Consider the following 14,536-nt stretch of genomic DNA (forward strand, 5'->3'; position numbering starts at 1 on the left):
TCCGGCAGAGGACGCCTCCCATTTGCTGTGCAGAGTGGTCATTTTTTTGGCAAATGAATCTCCCCTTTACATTTTAGAAGTTAGCATCAGAGGACAGCGATCGTTACATCTGGTCACAGAATTATCTCTGTCCCTGTCCTGGGTAACTGATGATTCTTATAAAATCTATATGTACGACTTTGCTTTAATCTCAGCAAATGGACAACACAAGACAGTCACTGCCAAACTCTAGATGCTGCATACATCACAGCATCTCCAATAAATTATACCATGCCCCCATCTTCTGGAGCCACACCCACTTCCCCACCTTTGGAGTATTAATATATTTACATACAGTAATATATGCAAATATGTCACAAAAATAATAGTCACCTTGAAGGACACAGGTCCCGGATTTGTTTGGAAATGACCCCATTTTTGAAGCAGTCTTCCACGAAGCGCTCCAGAACAGAATATGCATGTGGTACATCCAAATTAATGTCTGGAATCTCATGGTAAATTCTATCATAGCCCTAGAGAACCCCACAAAAACAAACACAATCAGCTTATAGTCTAATAAAGTCCTATAGAATTATCACAGCATATATTACATATTCAGCTTCCCACCAGTAGAGGGCACACTTACCCTTTTCATTTGATCCAAAGTGATAACCGCCGACTTCCAAAGAGCTTCCAACAAGCTCAGCATCATCTTATAAGTGGTGTCTCCACTCGCTTCCAAAACCATCAGTATTGCCTACAGTCAGATGAGAAGGACACAAATGAGTGGCGGAGTAACCAGTAAAAGCACAGATTGGCTATAGCCGGAAGCTTACTTCATATACAAGTTCATGGTGAAAGTGAGGAACTTCCAGCTCCTGCAGACAGCGCTCTGCTTCGGACACATCCCCAGAGAGTACGTACTCTTTTAGCAGCATATCGATCTGACAGGAGGAAGACAAAACAGAGCTGTAATACACAGATTATTGAACATTTCAGCTCTGCTCCTGGTAACAAGTTGCAGCAGGGAAGTTTATAATAACTTAATGCAACAAATGGAGATAAGACCTGACCTATCAAATAACAAGGGAAATGTTAGTGAGCATACAGGAAATACTACAAAGGACCCACAAATCTTACAATTACCTCCAATCTATATTGTGTGGCCAGATGACAGGAGAAGGGACACTGAAGAAGCTGCTTGTCTTTCTATGTCTATTAGAGATGGCAGGACATGGAGCATAACTACATTACTACATGTCACAGACACCACTTGTAAACAATCTAAATATAGAAAAAACTTCTAAAAGGATCAATGTATATCAAAATACTCCATAAAAACCTCAGAGGTTAGTTCTGGTCATATACTATTTATATGGTGCTACAAGGTGTCCGTAGCGCCGTACAGGAACAAACGAATAACAATACAAGGTGAGACAGCACAGTACAGTAAACATAAGCACAGTAACTCACCTCAATGCACAGCTAGAGAGGGCGGGGGGAGGGAGGATCCGCAAACGACGGGGCCCAAGAAGGATGGCGCGGAAGACAGAGAGCCCCCCAGAGGGGGGAGGAGGGCCCTCGAGGAGGAGGGCTAAGAAGCTGGAGAGCAGAGTTAGAAGTGGTGGAAACAGGAGGAGAGATAGCCCTGCTCAGAGGAGCGTACAATCTGAGGGGAGGGGTGGACAGACAGAGAAACGCAGGGGAGAGAGGGAGAGTAGGGGGACAGAGGGAGGGAAGGGGAAAGAAGGGGGAGAGGCAGAAGATAAGGTAGGAAGTTAAGTGGGAGACTGGAAGGCTTTAAGAAAAAGGTGGGTTTTTAAAGACCGTTTTAACTGGACAGATTAGGGGAAGTTCTGATGGAGGGAGGAAGCTTGTTCCAGTGGAGGTGGGCAGCGCGGGCGAAGTCTTGGATACGCGCGTGGGAAGAGGCGACGGTCATTGGCAATTCGGGTAGGGCGGGATGGAGCATGAATAGACAGGAGTGGAGGATGAAATGAGAGAGTGGACTTCCTCGCCCGTGGTGGGGCGGAAGGAGTGGAGGGGAAGGTGGTAGGGGGGGGGGGGGGCGGAAGGGTGGGAGGGATAGGAGAGAGAGTGGAGAAGATTTCAAGACGGATGGCCTCGATTTTAGAGGAGAAGAAGGAGCCGAAGTCTGAGGCGGTCAGGGAGGAGGGGGCACTAACACCACAGAATACAATAAGCTTTTATCTGTCTGGTGGTGGACAGAGAATGAAACCAAATGTGTGATTGGTTGCTATGACTTTAGTGTAGATTTGCACTGTTAAGTGATGTCAGTAAACAGCTCTCTTACATTGGTGGAAAATATTTACTTTGCAGAACTGAATTTAACAGTATGTTGAAATGTATTTTATGTATTTTGTTGTTATGAGATAGCACCCCTCATATTTCTAATAGGAGAATAATTTATGATTATTTAGAGGGAAACTCAGTAATTTGTGCAATGGGACTTCCATAATTTGTTCACGGAACTGAATTTAATTAAGTCATATTTACCTCTTTCACCAGTTTTTTGACAGGCTGCTGGCCGCCACCTGTACCCCACACACTGTCAATTTTTCGTCCAACCCTGGTCATGCTCAGAAGGACTGCTGCCCGATTCAAAGCGTCTCTAAAAGTAAATAGATCAACAAGAATATAACAAGTTACAAAAAGGTTATGTTGTGTCAGATGATTCCAAATGAGACACTGAAGATACCTGTTAAGACCTTTGCTTGGATTCATAGACATGCAGGTAGAGCAATCCTTCAGATATAAATAAAGCACTCTGAGAAACCTCATTATAAACATAGTGTGGACGACATTGTATGTCAGAGGGAAGACCTTGCCTACATAGGCACTAACTAAATGGACAGTTTGTAAGGCTATAATGGTCACAGCTCATACAGAGTCTAGAGGAGGTATAAACACAGAAGGTTGGTTCTGCTTTTACTAACTCTTTTATAGAAAATGATTTGTCTTTTTAAATCTTCTCACCCTTTCCCCCACCTAATCACAGCCACCATAAGTAAAGATGGAGCATAATGCTTTTGGTGCTGGGCACCAAAAGGGAGGTATGCAACTAATGCAGCACTGGAATGGATTGGCTGCATGTCCTGTCCAATCACATTCTGCATTAGTTACACACCTCCAGTCTGGGCTCCTTCGATTTGCCCACCTGTTAATGTCAGCTGCAATCAGATAAAATGAGGGGGTTGATCAAAAGTAGAATCCCCATTCAAGTGAAATAGGTCACAGCTATACTAATTCACAGTAGGTCAGAAAATACAGCCATTTGTTTTTTTAAAGTTTACATAAAAAGTAGCTGAAAAACATTTAGTGTTTGTTTGCACAGTGGTTATAACATACCGTTCATGTTCACAATCCACTGTGCCTTTATAGCTCTCTATGTAATTCCTGTTCAGGATCCCATCTCCAACTGCTCTAGCGATAAACTGACCCAACAACTGCAGAGATAGAATTAAGAAGATTACTCACAAAGCATCATGTTTACAAAAACATCATCACTCCCCCAAAAAAAAAAAAAAAGGATCAACATTGCTGTGGACTATATCTGAAAACCAGAGCATTCTGCAGATAACAAGAGTCTGGCTTGAAGGGAAAGCCAAATAACAAACTTGTATGAAAGTATATATTTCACTCTACTTTGTGATCCATTCTCTGTAACTTGCACTGTCCATCCCATCTGCCTGTGTAGATGGGACACTTCTTCCGCACTAGAGAACCCATGAAGAAATCGGTCATCCGATGTCAGCAGAGGTGCAGACCAGCCACACACAGCAGCATAGTGCCAACTTATTTTACTGACATAATACAATGTACAAATCTCTAAACATTTAACACGATTGCCTCAGAAATACTGTACATAACATGAAAACATCAGGGTGTTCCGGGATGTTAGCCAGCAAGTATGACAGATGATAGCCTTACACAGTTACGTGATAACCCCTCGGTGCTCAGTGTCTCCCAGGTGATTGTGTTAAATGCAGCAATCAGATTTTTAGTGCAGGGTCTGGACCATCATCATAAGACTATTAGAACAGGAAACCAAGCTCTTGAACCCATACAGACAACCACACAACCATTGATAGGGCCACATGATTAGGTTTTTGAGCAACTAGAGGCACACATGAAGAGTCAGACCGATGGTTACAGTTACTTAGGTGGTAGATGTTTCTTCTGGGTTAGCTGATGCCCTCAGACACGTAACATTACTACCTGGTCTCCGCTCTGTCACATATGATTTTAATGGTTTACTAACAACTTACTTAGGGGATGACAAACCAGTCAACATTTTAGAAGACAGTCCAATCGGCCACCAAGTCTGCAGCTAGCAAATATCAGCATCTTATCCCTTCACTAAAAGCACAATATAGCGGTACAAAAATAAGAAGCAGAGGATTGTACAAAAGAAAACACAACATAACTGAATGGCCAAAACCAGCGGCCTCGGGTATTGTAATTGTAGTGAACTCTAGCAGACATTTCACACTGAGTGATGAGGGTATTTTGTTCTTCTCTGACAGGTAAAGCTGGCGAGGTGTGTATACACACACACACACACACACACACACACACACACCTGTGGTGCTCTAGGTGTGTCCAGGACGAGTTCAGGCAGCTCCTGCAGCAGTTTGTCAAAAGACTTTGACACATCTTGTGTGCTCAGAAGAGTCCCACACAGATCATGGAGGAGCTTGGAAGTCATCTCCCGGTGGCTGGCTTTTCCTTCTAGGGCAAGGGATACGGCCAGCATCGGAAGACCACACTTCATCTCCCCAAGATTTAAATCCTTCAACATTTCCTATAAGCAAAAACAAGAAAACAAAATAAAAATCAGACCAAAAAATAAATAAAAAATGTATTTATCCCCCAAGAAACTCAAAATTCATATAAAGTGGAACGTGTCAAATTAAATACCAAAACATAGCATCATAGCCATTATTGTATACACCAAATACTAGGAAGCAGGCAGGAGTACGCTTCACTCCACTGGCTGTAGGAAATAAAACATGCTGCCTAAACCTTCCACATGAACAACTGCACTAATAATATATAAACAGATTTACAGAGCAGTTTTCATATGGTTATTTATTAATAACCGGCAATAGGGCCGATTTTCTTTTGCCACTTATCTCACTGATCGAAAATCGCCCATCACCTTAATATATTAAAATCTCGCTGAGGCAGCTGAGCGATACTCCATTGTCTCAGGGATACTGATCCAGATTGGAAAAAGTTAACTTACCGATTTGCCGGGCAAGTTTGGGGAGATTATGTGTATGCTGACCTGAACATTACTTTACCGGAATTCAGATATTTCTTTTTTAAATAAGAGAAGTCTTAGCATAATAATTTATCAACACTAGGGGTAAAATCTGCATAGGAAATACCCTCTTGGCTTTATAATGGTGGTAAGGTCTTTAAAATGTACACATTATACATGACACATACATGTACTGATTTACTTGAAGACTGGTTTAATAAATAACATGTGCAATAATGGAAATATTGGCAGCACAATAAAAAGTGATGATCCAGAAAAGCTTTGCAGTCCAATTAAACATCAGTTTATTCTGAGCAATGCCAGTGTCACCCCTGTATATGTACAGGGGTGACTATAAGCAAAACGCCTGTGACCCTCTGAAATGTGCGTTTTGTCATCAGATCAGTTGGATTCTCTACATCATCTTACAGAGACTGTTTTCTAGATAAAGGCTTTCCTTTCCTCTCCCTACAATACATGGGCCCACTCACACATATTTACTGGGAAAACTGGAAAAATGCGCAAATTAACTTTTAGAACTGCATTCACAATGCCCACCCCAGTAGTTGTCACCTGGGTGCCAGGTCCCAAAAACGGAGGCCAAAAGCCTTTTTTTTTACACAGCTTTTAAGTGCTACCATCTAATACAACTCAATACTCCTATCTTGGGTAGACTGTAAGAAACACTGGGGTTAATAATGAGCACCCACATGTAACCTTTAGCACTAACTGGCGCGTTCCTTTCCACTAACGGAGCCTCTGGAACTGCAAGCAGGAAACATTTTACCTGGGACTGCATGCTCAGCAGTGGAGGTAGATGTCATAAACCAATAGAAAGTCATAAGAGAGCTTACAGCTTCCTATTGGTCCACATGGTCACACCCACTGGTGGCATATTAAAACTATTAACGGGGACTATAGTTCTCAGAGTAACTGTACGGCCCACCAGGGTATGGCCTTATACCACCACAGGACAATCCACCCCAGATCAAGTCTTATTATTACTACTTTCTGCACTTCCCAAATTAGGATTTTTAAAAACAATTATGTATTTATAGTTGTAAACAACTGTTAAGCAATTAACAAGAAATATATTACCAATTACAAATTAAACTGATTCATGATGCCAAGTCACAGGCTTGATCTGAGACCCAGCATGTAAAAGTTGAAGAACCATCAGCATAATCTATATACTGCATTTCTCAATATCACAGGTATTGCATGATAATATCAGTTTACACCTCTTCAGACATTCTAACTACAGTAAAAACAAACACAAAAACTAATACATTAATGACTATTACTTCTAAAGGTCATCAAATCGTAGGAGCCAGTCACATACATTGGTTCATAATAGGAGGTGTGCATGTCACCACTCAGCTGGCAAAACCAGGGGTAAAGCTGGGTACACACTACAGGGTATTTCAGCAGATTATCGGGTCAATCAGACAATAAACGAACATTCGGTCTGATATTTCATTAGTGTGTACTCTCTAATGATGAACAATTACCGTTCCAAAGCACGTTGTATCATTTCATTTTTAAACTGAATTAAAAATCTGTAAATGATGGAACGATGACATTTCAATCCTGTAGTGTCCATAGATCCGCAGAGAGTTTAAAGAGTCACAACCTTTTCAGCCAATGATTATGGCAGATGAAAAGCACAGATCTGAAGGTAAGTCGTGTATAGTGTGTACACATGAACAGACATGCTGATTGCGACTTTTTTTTCTCCACCCCCCCAGTTGTTGGTGAAATCGTTAAAGATATTCCATCGGGAGAAATTTTCTGTAGTGTGTACCCAGCCTAAATTACTACAGTTGTCTGATATACACTCACCTCATTCAATTGGTAAACAAGCTTGTGTTTGCCTATCTACAGCCTGCTTCACTTTGCTGTAAGTATTGTTATCTCCACTACCAGAAAGGGCACATCTCTCCTCAGTAAACAGAAATTATAACTGAAAATACCCACCCTCTGTCACATGGGAGAGAATATATAGTACACAGAGGTCAATGCTGTAATAGCACCTTGTAGTGGGGACTATGCACTGTCCTTTGGTGAGGTTTTTGCTGGATTTATTGTCTTACACTGTTAGGTACTAAAAAACAACCAGCTCCATGTTTTTATAGCCCACAGCAACTGATCAGATATTTCCCATCATTAGCTGATCAGAGTAAACATTTGGATTGCTATCAGTTACAGAATAGGTTTTTATTTTGCTCTCATTATCAAACGGTTTAAAGAAGCTGCACAATTTCTCGCACGCGCCAGAGCATGAAAATAAGGGAAGATACATTTTGGATTAAAAGTCTGTTAGTTTGGAGCAAAATGTCACTCTATAGTCTAGTTCATGGACAGGTTTTTATATTCATGAAAACATTAATATAATGTTGATGATGTCAGTGATATATTTAAACTGACAAGAAAAGTTAGAACTGGAGAAACATACTGCAACTTCATTGGTGTCCCCATGCTCAAAATACTCCTGCACAATTGGTGTGACCGACTTTTCAAACGCCTTGTCATCCAGAGGAAGGACAGTCGTCTCGTAAACACAGCTCTCCTATAAAAAGTTTGAACAAAGGGAAAAAGTGCACAATCAGCAAACGTGAAAACAAAACAGAAGTCTGCCTCTCCTTTCACACTGCTGAACTATTAAACATGAAATAATACAGAGCTCAATCCTTTCAACTGTTTCCCTGGCAGAGGGATCTGCCACAGACAACACTACAGAGGTCAGAAAAACAGGCGCACCCACAATTTAGATCTTGGCCACGGTTGTCACATACGGGGGATATCATGCATCAGAACCACATTACATACACGGAATCATCTAAAGAATATACATTTATCCAGGTTGTCCTGTTAACATATATACATATTTTCAATGACTGACACATTTTAAGATGCAAATAAAATAAAAATAAAACTTGGTTTCAGGTCTCATTTCTGCCCCCCCAAAAAAATAAAGTGTAGTATAAAGACCTTCATCCCAATTTCAAAATTGGTAAGAGCATAAATCTTCAGACACAAGAAAACTACTAACCCTAATCACTAAACATACTAGACCTACTTGATCCTCATCATAATTTGGATCTTTGACATCAACTTCTTCTACATCGTAAACTTGACCAGGAGTTCCCCACACTCCCTTACCACCAGCTCCACCTAAATAAAATGGGAAAGAGACAGTTACTAAGTTACTACTATGCTCATATGTACATTAGTTACTCCCTAACATCACTGCTTCTCTCCCCCATCATGTAACCAATGGTTTCTTAGCCTAATTGTACAACTTGTGTTCAGTACATTCAACAAATGCTAACGGTGTAAACCAGGATTCTACAATTCTTTTGACACCAGGTCACCATTGCTCCTAATAATTGTGCCATGGTGCCTACTCTGACCGCCAACACCAGCATCCAGCGGATGCCCCAAACGTCTGTGTGCACGGAGCCGGCTTTTAAACTTGCACTGAGGGGAATGGATCACAGATCAAGCAGGAGCTGGTGCCGGGATTGGCGGTGGTACAGAAGTACTAAATAACAATAAATAAAGGATGAGATTAATGATGGGCTGTCATGTTGATTGATGAATATTCATAGTGCAGAATGGAGGGGTAAATAATAGTGGATTTCGGTTAATGGTAATGTAGGAAGGAGGGGTTCATGCTAATGGAAGATAAAGAGAGTTCATGATTATAATGATGTAGTTGGGATGATTGGGGCAGGGTGATGGTGATGATGGGGACAGGATACTAATGAGGAAGATACATTGATAGGGGGATTATTAGAAGAGGATGAGGATGGGGGGCAATCAGATAAAGAATAGGATTGAGTGGGCAATGAGGGAGCATAGAGAATGGACTTGAGTGTGTGGGATAGAGGAGTTAAATGAAGACTTGTATTGAGGAGGAGATAGAAGGGGATAGAGAAGGGTTATGGTGTGGATTTAAGAGGGTGTAATGTCTGTAATAGGAGTGAGCTTGTGTAATTGGGGTGGGGGGTGTTATGTATGGATTCCATATAAAATGGTTTTACAATTCTCCTGGCTCCCAAATTTTTAGCCTGCGCCTAGAGTGTAAAATATTTGTCGAGCACTGGTGTAAACACCACAGACCACAGGCTTTCACGGTGGATCTTGTGGACACACTAAAGTAAATGGCAAGCTATAGCAACAAGACATCACTTGCAAACCAATTCTTTTTCCTGTTATATAAATATATTCATCAATATATTAGAGATTGTGGAAAGAAACCAAACTACAATGCTTTACAAACCTTTTTTTGGCAGCCCCCTTCCTTTCCCAGTTCTGGATTTACGGTCCATAAGCTTTGTCTTTGGACTAGTGGGCAGAACCCCTCGAGCGTTTTCCCCATTATCACCGACGGAGTCTCCTCTTCCCGAGTCCCGCGAGGAGTTTTTGCGCAAGCATCGTTTGGCTTTGGCATCAACTCTAGCATCATTAATTGCAGAGGCAGGCCAGTTTCCATTCACTTCATTCCTAATTTGCTCTGCTCCACTGTGCTCTTCATCCCCATAGAACAGGGAGTCATTATGATTATCGGCATCTGGGGCACAAACCATAATCTTCAGCAGAATCCTTGTCACATTTCACAAGTGTTTCACTCCCTACTGTCAGTACATACAACAAGTCAATGTGACACGTACCATCTACACAGTCTCAGGGATATCCACTTATCTCTGTCAAAATATTATTATTATTTTTTGGGGCTGTGAAACAATGTTTTCCAAAGAACAAGTGATCCTGACAAGTCCTTGTATACAAAAACCTATACCCAGAAGTAAAGATTACATACGGAATTACAGTCAATTAACTGATTAATTTTACAAAATATCTGTGTATTCTAGGTAGCACTCTATAAAAATCATAGTAAACCGTTACATCTCCAACACTAAAACAAACTGCTACATAATTACATACTTTCCTACTAAGTGACAGCATCTAAGCATGTCACATGAAACACAGTCTCGGTGGTCCACAGAGCACTACAATCCCACTCATCATTTAAAGTCAGTTAAGTTAGTAGACATTTGCAGTGTTTTTTTTATTTATTTCTTTTACACAATGCAGTCATGCAGCTGAAAGCTTTGAATAGTTTTTAGATGTTCTAGCATTTAAAAACCACTCGCACACGAAAGATCACTTTTAGATCCTATGTTTATCCGAGCAGTGCGGTAGAAGTGAGTAATAACCAGAGCTCTCTACACCACGCGTCAGGAAATAGGCCTTTCTATTGCACAATGCTTTGGAAGATGTTCATACGGTACAGCAACAACAATGGTATACCCAAAATTAACAACTTTAATCTATGGTTAAAGGAAGTTTCATTAAGTGCAATATTTATCCATTCAGAAGGTATCAAAAGGTTAAATTTAAATATGTAACAAATACTGGTGCTATGGCAACAGTCCACACACTGCATCTTATTAGTGCTTATATCTTGGCTTGTAGTAAATTGATTAAAGTTACTGTAAAGTATTTACACAAAGATGCTTTGAAGGTAAAATAAAGATGTTGCAACAGAAATATAAAGATGTATATTGTAAACCACATCTCACACGGGAAGAGCCTGTTTACAAAGGAGAGATACAGAACTGCAAGACCAGACACCACTGTACTTTCATGTCAATGTCTATATCCTAATCACCATGCAGAACGACTGCTTTAAAGAATAAAAATACCAATAACTGTGTGACCACTTGTCTAGTTCTGCTTCAGCCGACCTTTTCTAATCAAATACCGTATACTATTATTACAGCGTAGCTTACAAAACAAATGCTATAACAACCTTTTCTACTGAGAAACATACCTAGTAGATTAGCATTTAATTCACTTGGGATCTCCACTTCCATTGTTATTCTTACTTCAATATGAACAGTGTAACCTGAAAATAAATTTAAATTAGAAAAAAATAAAAAATCTGGAAAGTAAAAGTAAAATGGAATTACACAATGTTATCATTACCTTTCAAGAACATTCATACACAACTCATTCAGCATCTCAGTATAAACTTCCATCTCCCAGAGACTCTCTTACTTTCACCACCACTTTAGGAGCAGAACACAGGATTTCCAAGTCCAATAGCACGTTTTTGAGTAGATTAGGGGACAGAGAGGGGGACACAATGCTGCTCCACCCCTCCTGTGCTCTGTATAGTACATAAATGCTTGCTCTATACTGTACAGAAAGCATTTACATGATACAGTTGAAATGAAAGATCAAAACAAGCTACATATAAATATATGTCAAATCTTCCAGATAATCTTAAATTGCCCAGGCATTTATTATGTACATTGTCACTCCCCAGATATCTGCAGCTGGTAAAAGTATTAGGAGTGGAACTATGGAAAGTATCAAGAGTTTCACTTGAATTTTACGGCTGACAAAAATATATTGTGTCATGTACAGCGCTGCAGTATCAGTGGCGCTATATAAATAAATCGTGATGATGATGATGATGATGATGATAATAATGATGATATGGTGCTAAATAAAGTAGATCTCAGCCATATTAGCTTTTTCGGTTGTAGTTTACTTTAGAGTACAATCTAAAACTACAAAATCTAATCCAGTGTTCCTAACATTAACAATACTCGAGTTGCATTAAATCATATAGCCCACCGGGTTTCCCCACTGCTCAGTTTAAACACTGGAGACAGGCTGGTATAAGAGTTGCTTATGACCCTAATGTACAAAATCCTTGGGCCTCTCTAGATGACATTGTTCACAAATTTCCTCCTCTTAGACCCCTGCTCCCCCCCCCCCCCCCCCCCAAGTCAGACAATTCCTTACTTCCCTTCCCCCTGCGGACTCCCTGATGGATCTAACCCTGTTTGAATCAATTTGTCTAAAATATCCCACAAGCAAGGGTATGATCTCTATGGTATACGCTACTTATCAGGGGTTCTCCTTGAATCTTAGGGCAGACAATGACAGGAATTGAGAGGGGGATCTTGGATCACCCCTTGACAGGGGAGAAGGTTAGGGAGGGAATTGCAATCAATTCGATTTCACTCATATCAAAGAAACTATTTATAAGCTCTATTATAGGTGGTATTATACCCCAAAAAACTAAAATGTTCCCAACCTCTGAATGGCACATCACATGCATGGAAAGCATCACCTATTACCTCCATGGTAAACAAGCTAAATGTGATGCCATAGGGGCCCTCTGGTATTTCCAAGAAAACTGCCCTGGCCATCGTCAAACAAGGGCACCAACACCTCCTTAGTTTTCTATCAGCAGATGCTGATCTGTACAAGTCCGTAGCTGCTACCAGGTCCTTCTCATGGTCATATGGACTGGGAGCATCCACCAAGTATAAGCTACCTCATTCTATCATGATGTTTTGTGCTATCCCAGATCCTGCACTTTTGAATATGACATATGTCATTGTTGGAATAGAGTGTGAAGTGTTGCCTTGCATTGTACCTGTGCCCCCCCCCCCCCCCTCAAAAAAAAAGAAAAAAATTGAGAAACCCCGTTTTTCTAATGGATACTGCTATTCTATGTGTACGTGTTTCTTCAATAAATACAAAGTTTATCAAAAATAAATCTTCCCCTCCACTCCAACTAGCTGTTGGGGCCCCACAAGGCTCTGTTCTTGGCACTTTTCTTTTTTTCATTGTACATCTCTTCGCTTGGGGCACTAATTCGCTCATTCGGCTTCCAATACCACCACTTTGCTGACGACACCCAAATCTGCTTTTTCCCCTGACCTCTCTCCTTCTGTTCTTTCTCGTGTAACCAACTGTCTTTCTGCTATCTCTACATGGATGTCCCAATGTCACCACCTGCCCTCAAATCTCCCTCACTATCAATAAAAATGTCCTCAGTCTCCCAAGCCCGCTGCCTTGGTGTCACACATGACTCCACCCTCTGCTTTATTCCTCACATCTAGACTCTCTCCCAGTCCTGTTGACTCCACTTTAAAAACATTGCCAGAATACACCCTTTTCTTACTCAACATGCTATTAAAACTCTTATCCATTCTCTCATCTTGACTATTGCAACCTCCTGCTATCTGGCATTTCCGACACCCATATATCCACACTTCAATCCATCCTAAATGCTGCTGCAAGGCTGACCTTCCTCTCTCACTGCTCATCTGCTGCACCACTTTGCAAATCCCTACACTGGCTCCCTGTGTCCTCCAGAATCAAAATCAAATTACTCACCTTTATCTACAAAGCCATCAACCACACTACCCCTGCATACATCTCATATCAAAATACTCTCGATTCCGCCCTCTTAGATCTACCTCTGACCTGCACCTTGTCACGTCTCTGGTAACCTCCTCTCACCTGCAAGACTTCACCTGTGCTGCTCCCCACTTATGGAATTCCCTACCACTCCCAATCAGACTTTCCCACAGCCTTCAAATCTTTAGGCACTCTGAAACCCCCATCTCTTTTTTTTTTTTTTTTTTTTTTTTTTTTTTAGAGGTGACCTTAGGCTTGATAACACTATTCACACTAATGTAACCTCACAACTGTCTCAATGGCCACTCTAAATCACATTTGTTCCTCTTGTTACAGCTGTGTCCTCTTCCACTTCAAATGTAAGCTCACTAATGAGCAGGGTCCTCCATACCCTTTGTTTTAGTGTCTGCATTTATTTTGTCTACCTTGTATGTCCCGGTTTCATTACTCTGCGGAGCACTGTGGTGCCTTACAAATATATGATAATAATTAAAAAAATATATATAACTAAAACACAAGTTTATCTTATGAATATGTTTATAGTAAAATTAGCAACAAGGTTTTATATTTCATACAGACTATGTTTGCCATGCTTACTTGGGAAGCATTGTATATATAAGCCCAAGGTAAACTATTGCCCTGAAATAGCTGTCACATAACATAATTCAGTAATTTGGTCCAGCACCTGAATCTCTCATCGGTGCAATTTGACTCTACAAGCACAATGCTTAACCCCTCTATTGCTGAGGCTTTTCTCACCCCTGTGTACTTTGTGGGCTTTTTGTATATGCGGGACCAACATAAATGTTTTCAGAAGACTTTGAATATTCACAAAATACCATTAGTTTGCTTATACCTCCTGAAACAGCAATGAAAATCTACCCTATATAGCCAAACAAAGGGGGAGGGGGTCTTGTTGAAATTGCAAGAAAGTGAACTGAAAGCAAAGTATTCTTTTTTTTTTCTTCTTAACCACCACCAAGTAAAACTTTGCGGTTCTTGCTTTGGCAACAATCCAACTTTCCAAAACTGCAATAA

At 40.7% G+C, this 14,536-nt stretch overlaps 1 protein-coding gene across 2 annotated transcripts in view; it reads right to left on the reverse strand.

Annotated features, from left to right (window-relative positions):
* The window catches only part of PDCD4 (programmed cell death 4), a 28,983-nt gene that overhangs the window by 8,176 nt on the left and 6,271 nt on the right, over window positions 1-14,536 (reverse strand). For both annotated transcript variants that reach the window (XM_075215704.1, XM_075215705.1), the window contains exons 2-11: window positions 11,106-11,180; window positions 9,552-9,842; window positions 8,346-8,440; window positions 7,722-7,835; window positions 4,583-4,804; window positions 3,349-3,446; window positions 2,497-2,611; window positions 816-923; window positions 626-736; window positions 373-512 (exon numbers count right to left, since the gene is read on the reverse strand). In XM_075215704.1, the coding sequence (XP_075071805.1) occupies window positions 373-512; window positions 626-736; window positions 816-923; window positions 2,497-2,611; window positions 3,349-3,446; window positions 4,583-4,804; window positions 7,722-7,835; window positions 8,346-8,440; window positions 9,552-9,842; window positions 11,106-11,148 (1,337 nt within the window). In that variant the 5' untranslated portion in view covers window positions 11,149-11,180. The remainder of the gene's footprint in view (window positions 1-372; window positions 513-625; window positions 737-815; window positions 924-2,496; window positions 2,612-3,348; window positions 3,447-4,582; window positions 4,805-7,721; window positions 7,836-8,345; window positions 8,441-9,551; window positions 9,843-11,105; window positions 11,181-14,536) is intronic.

The sequence above is a fragment of the Mixophyes fleayi genome, chromosome 6 (genome assembly GCF_038048845.1).
Source record: "Mixophyes fleayi isolate aMixFle1 chromosome 6, aMixFle1.hap1, whole genome shotgun sequence".
Lineage (NCBI taxonomy): Eukaryota > Metazoa > Chordata > Amphibia > Anura > Limnodynastidae > Mixophyes > Mixophyes fleayi.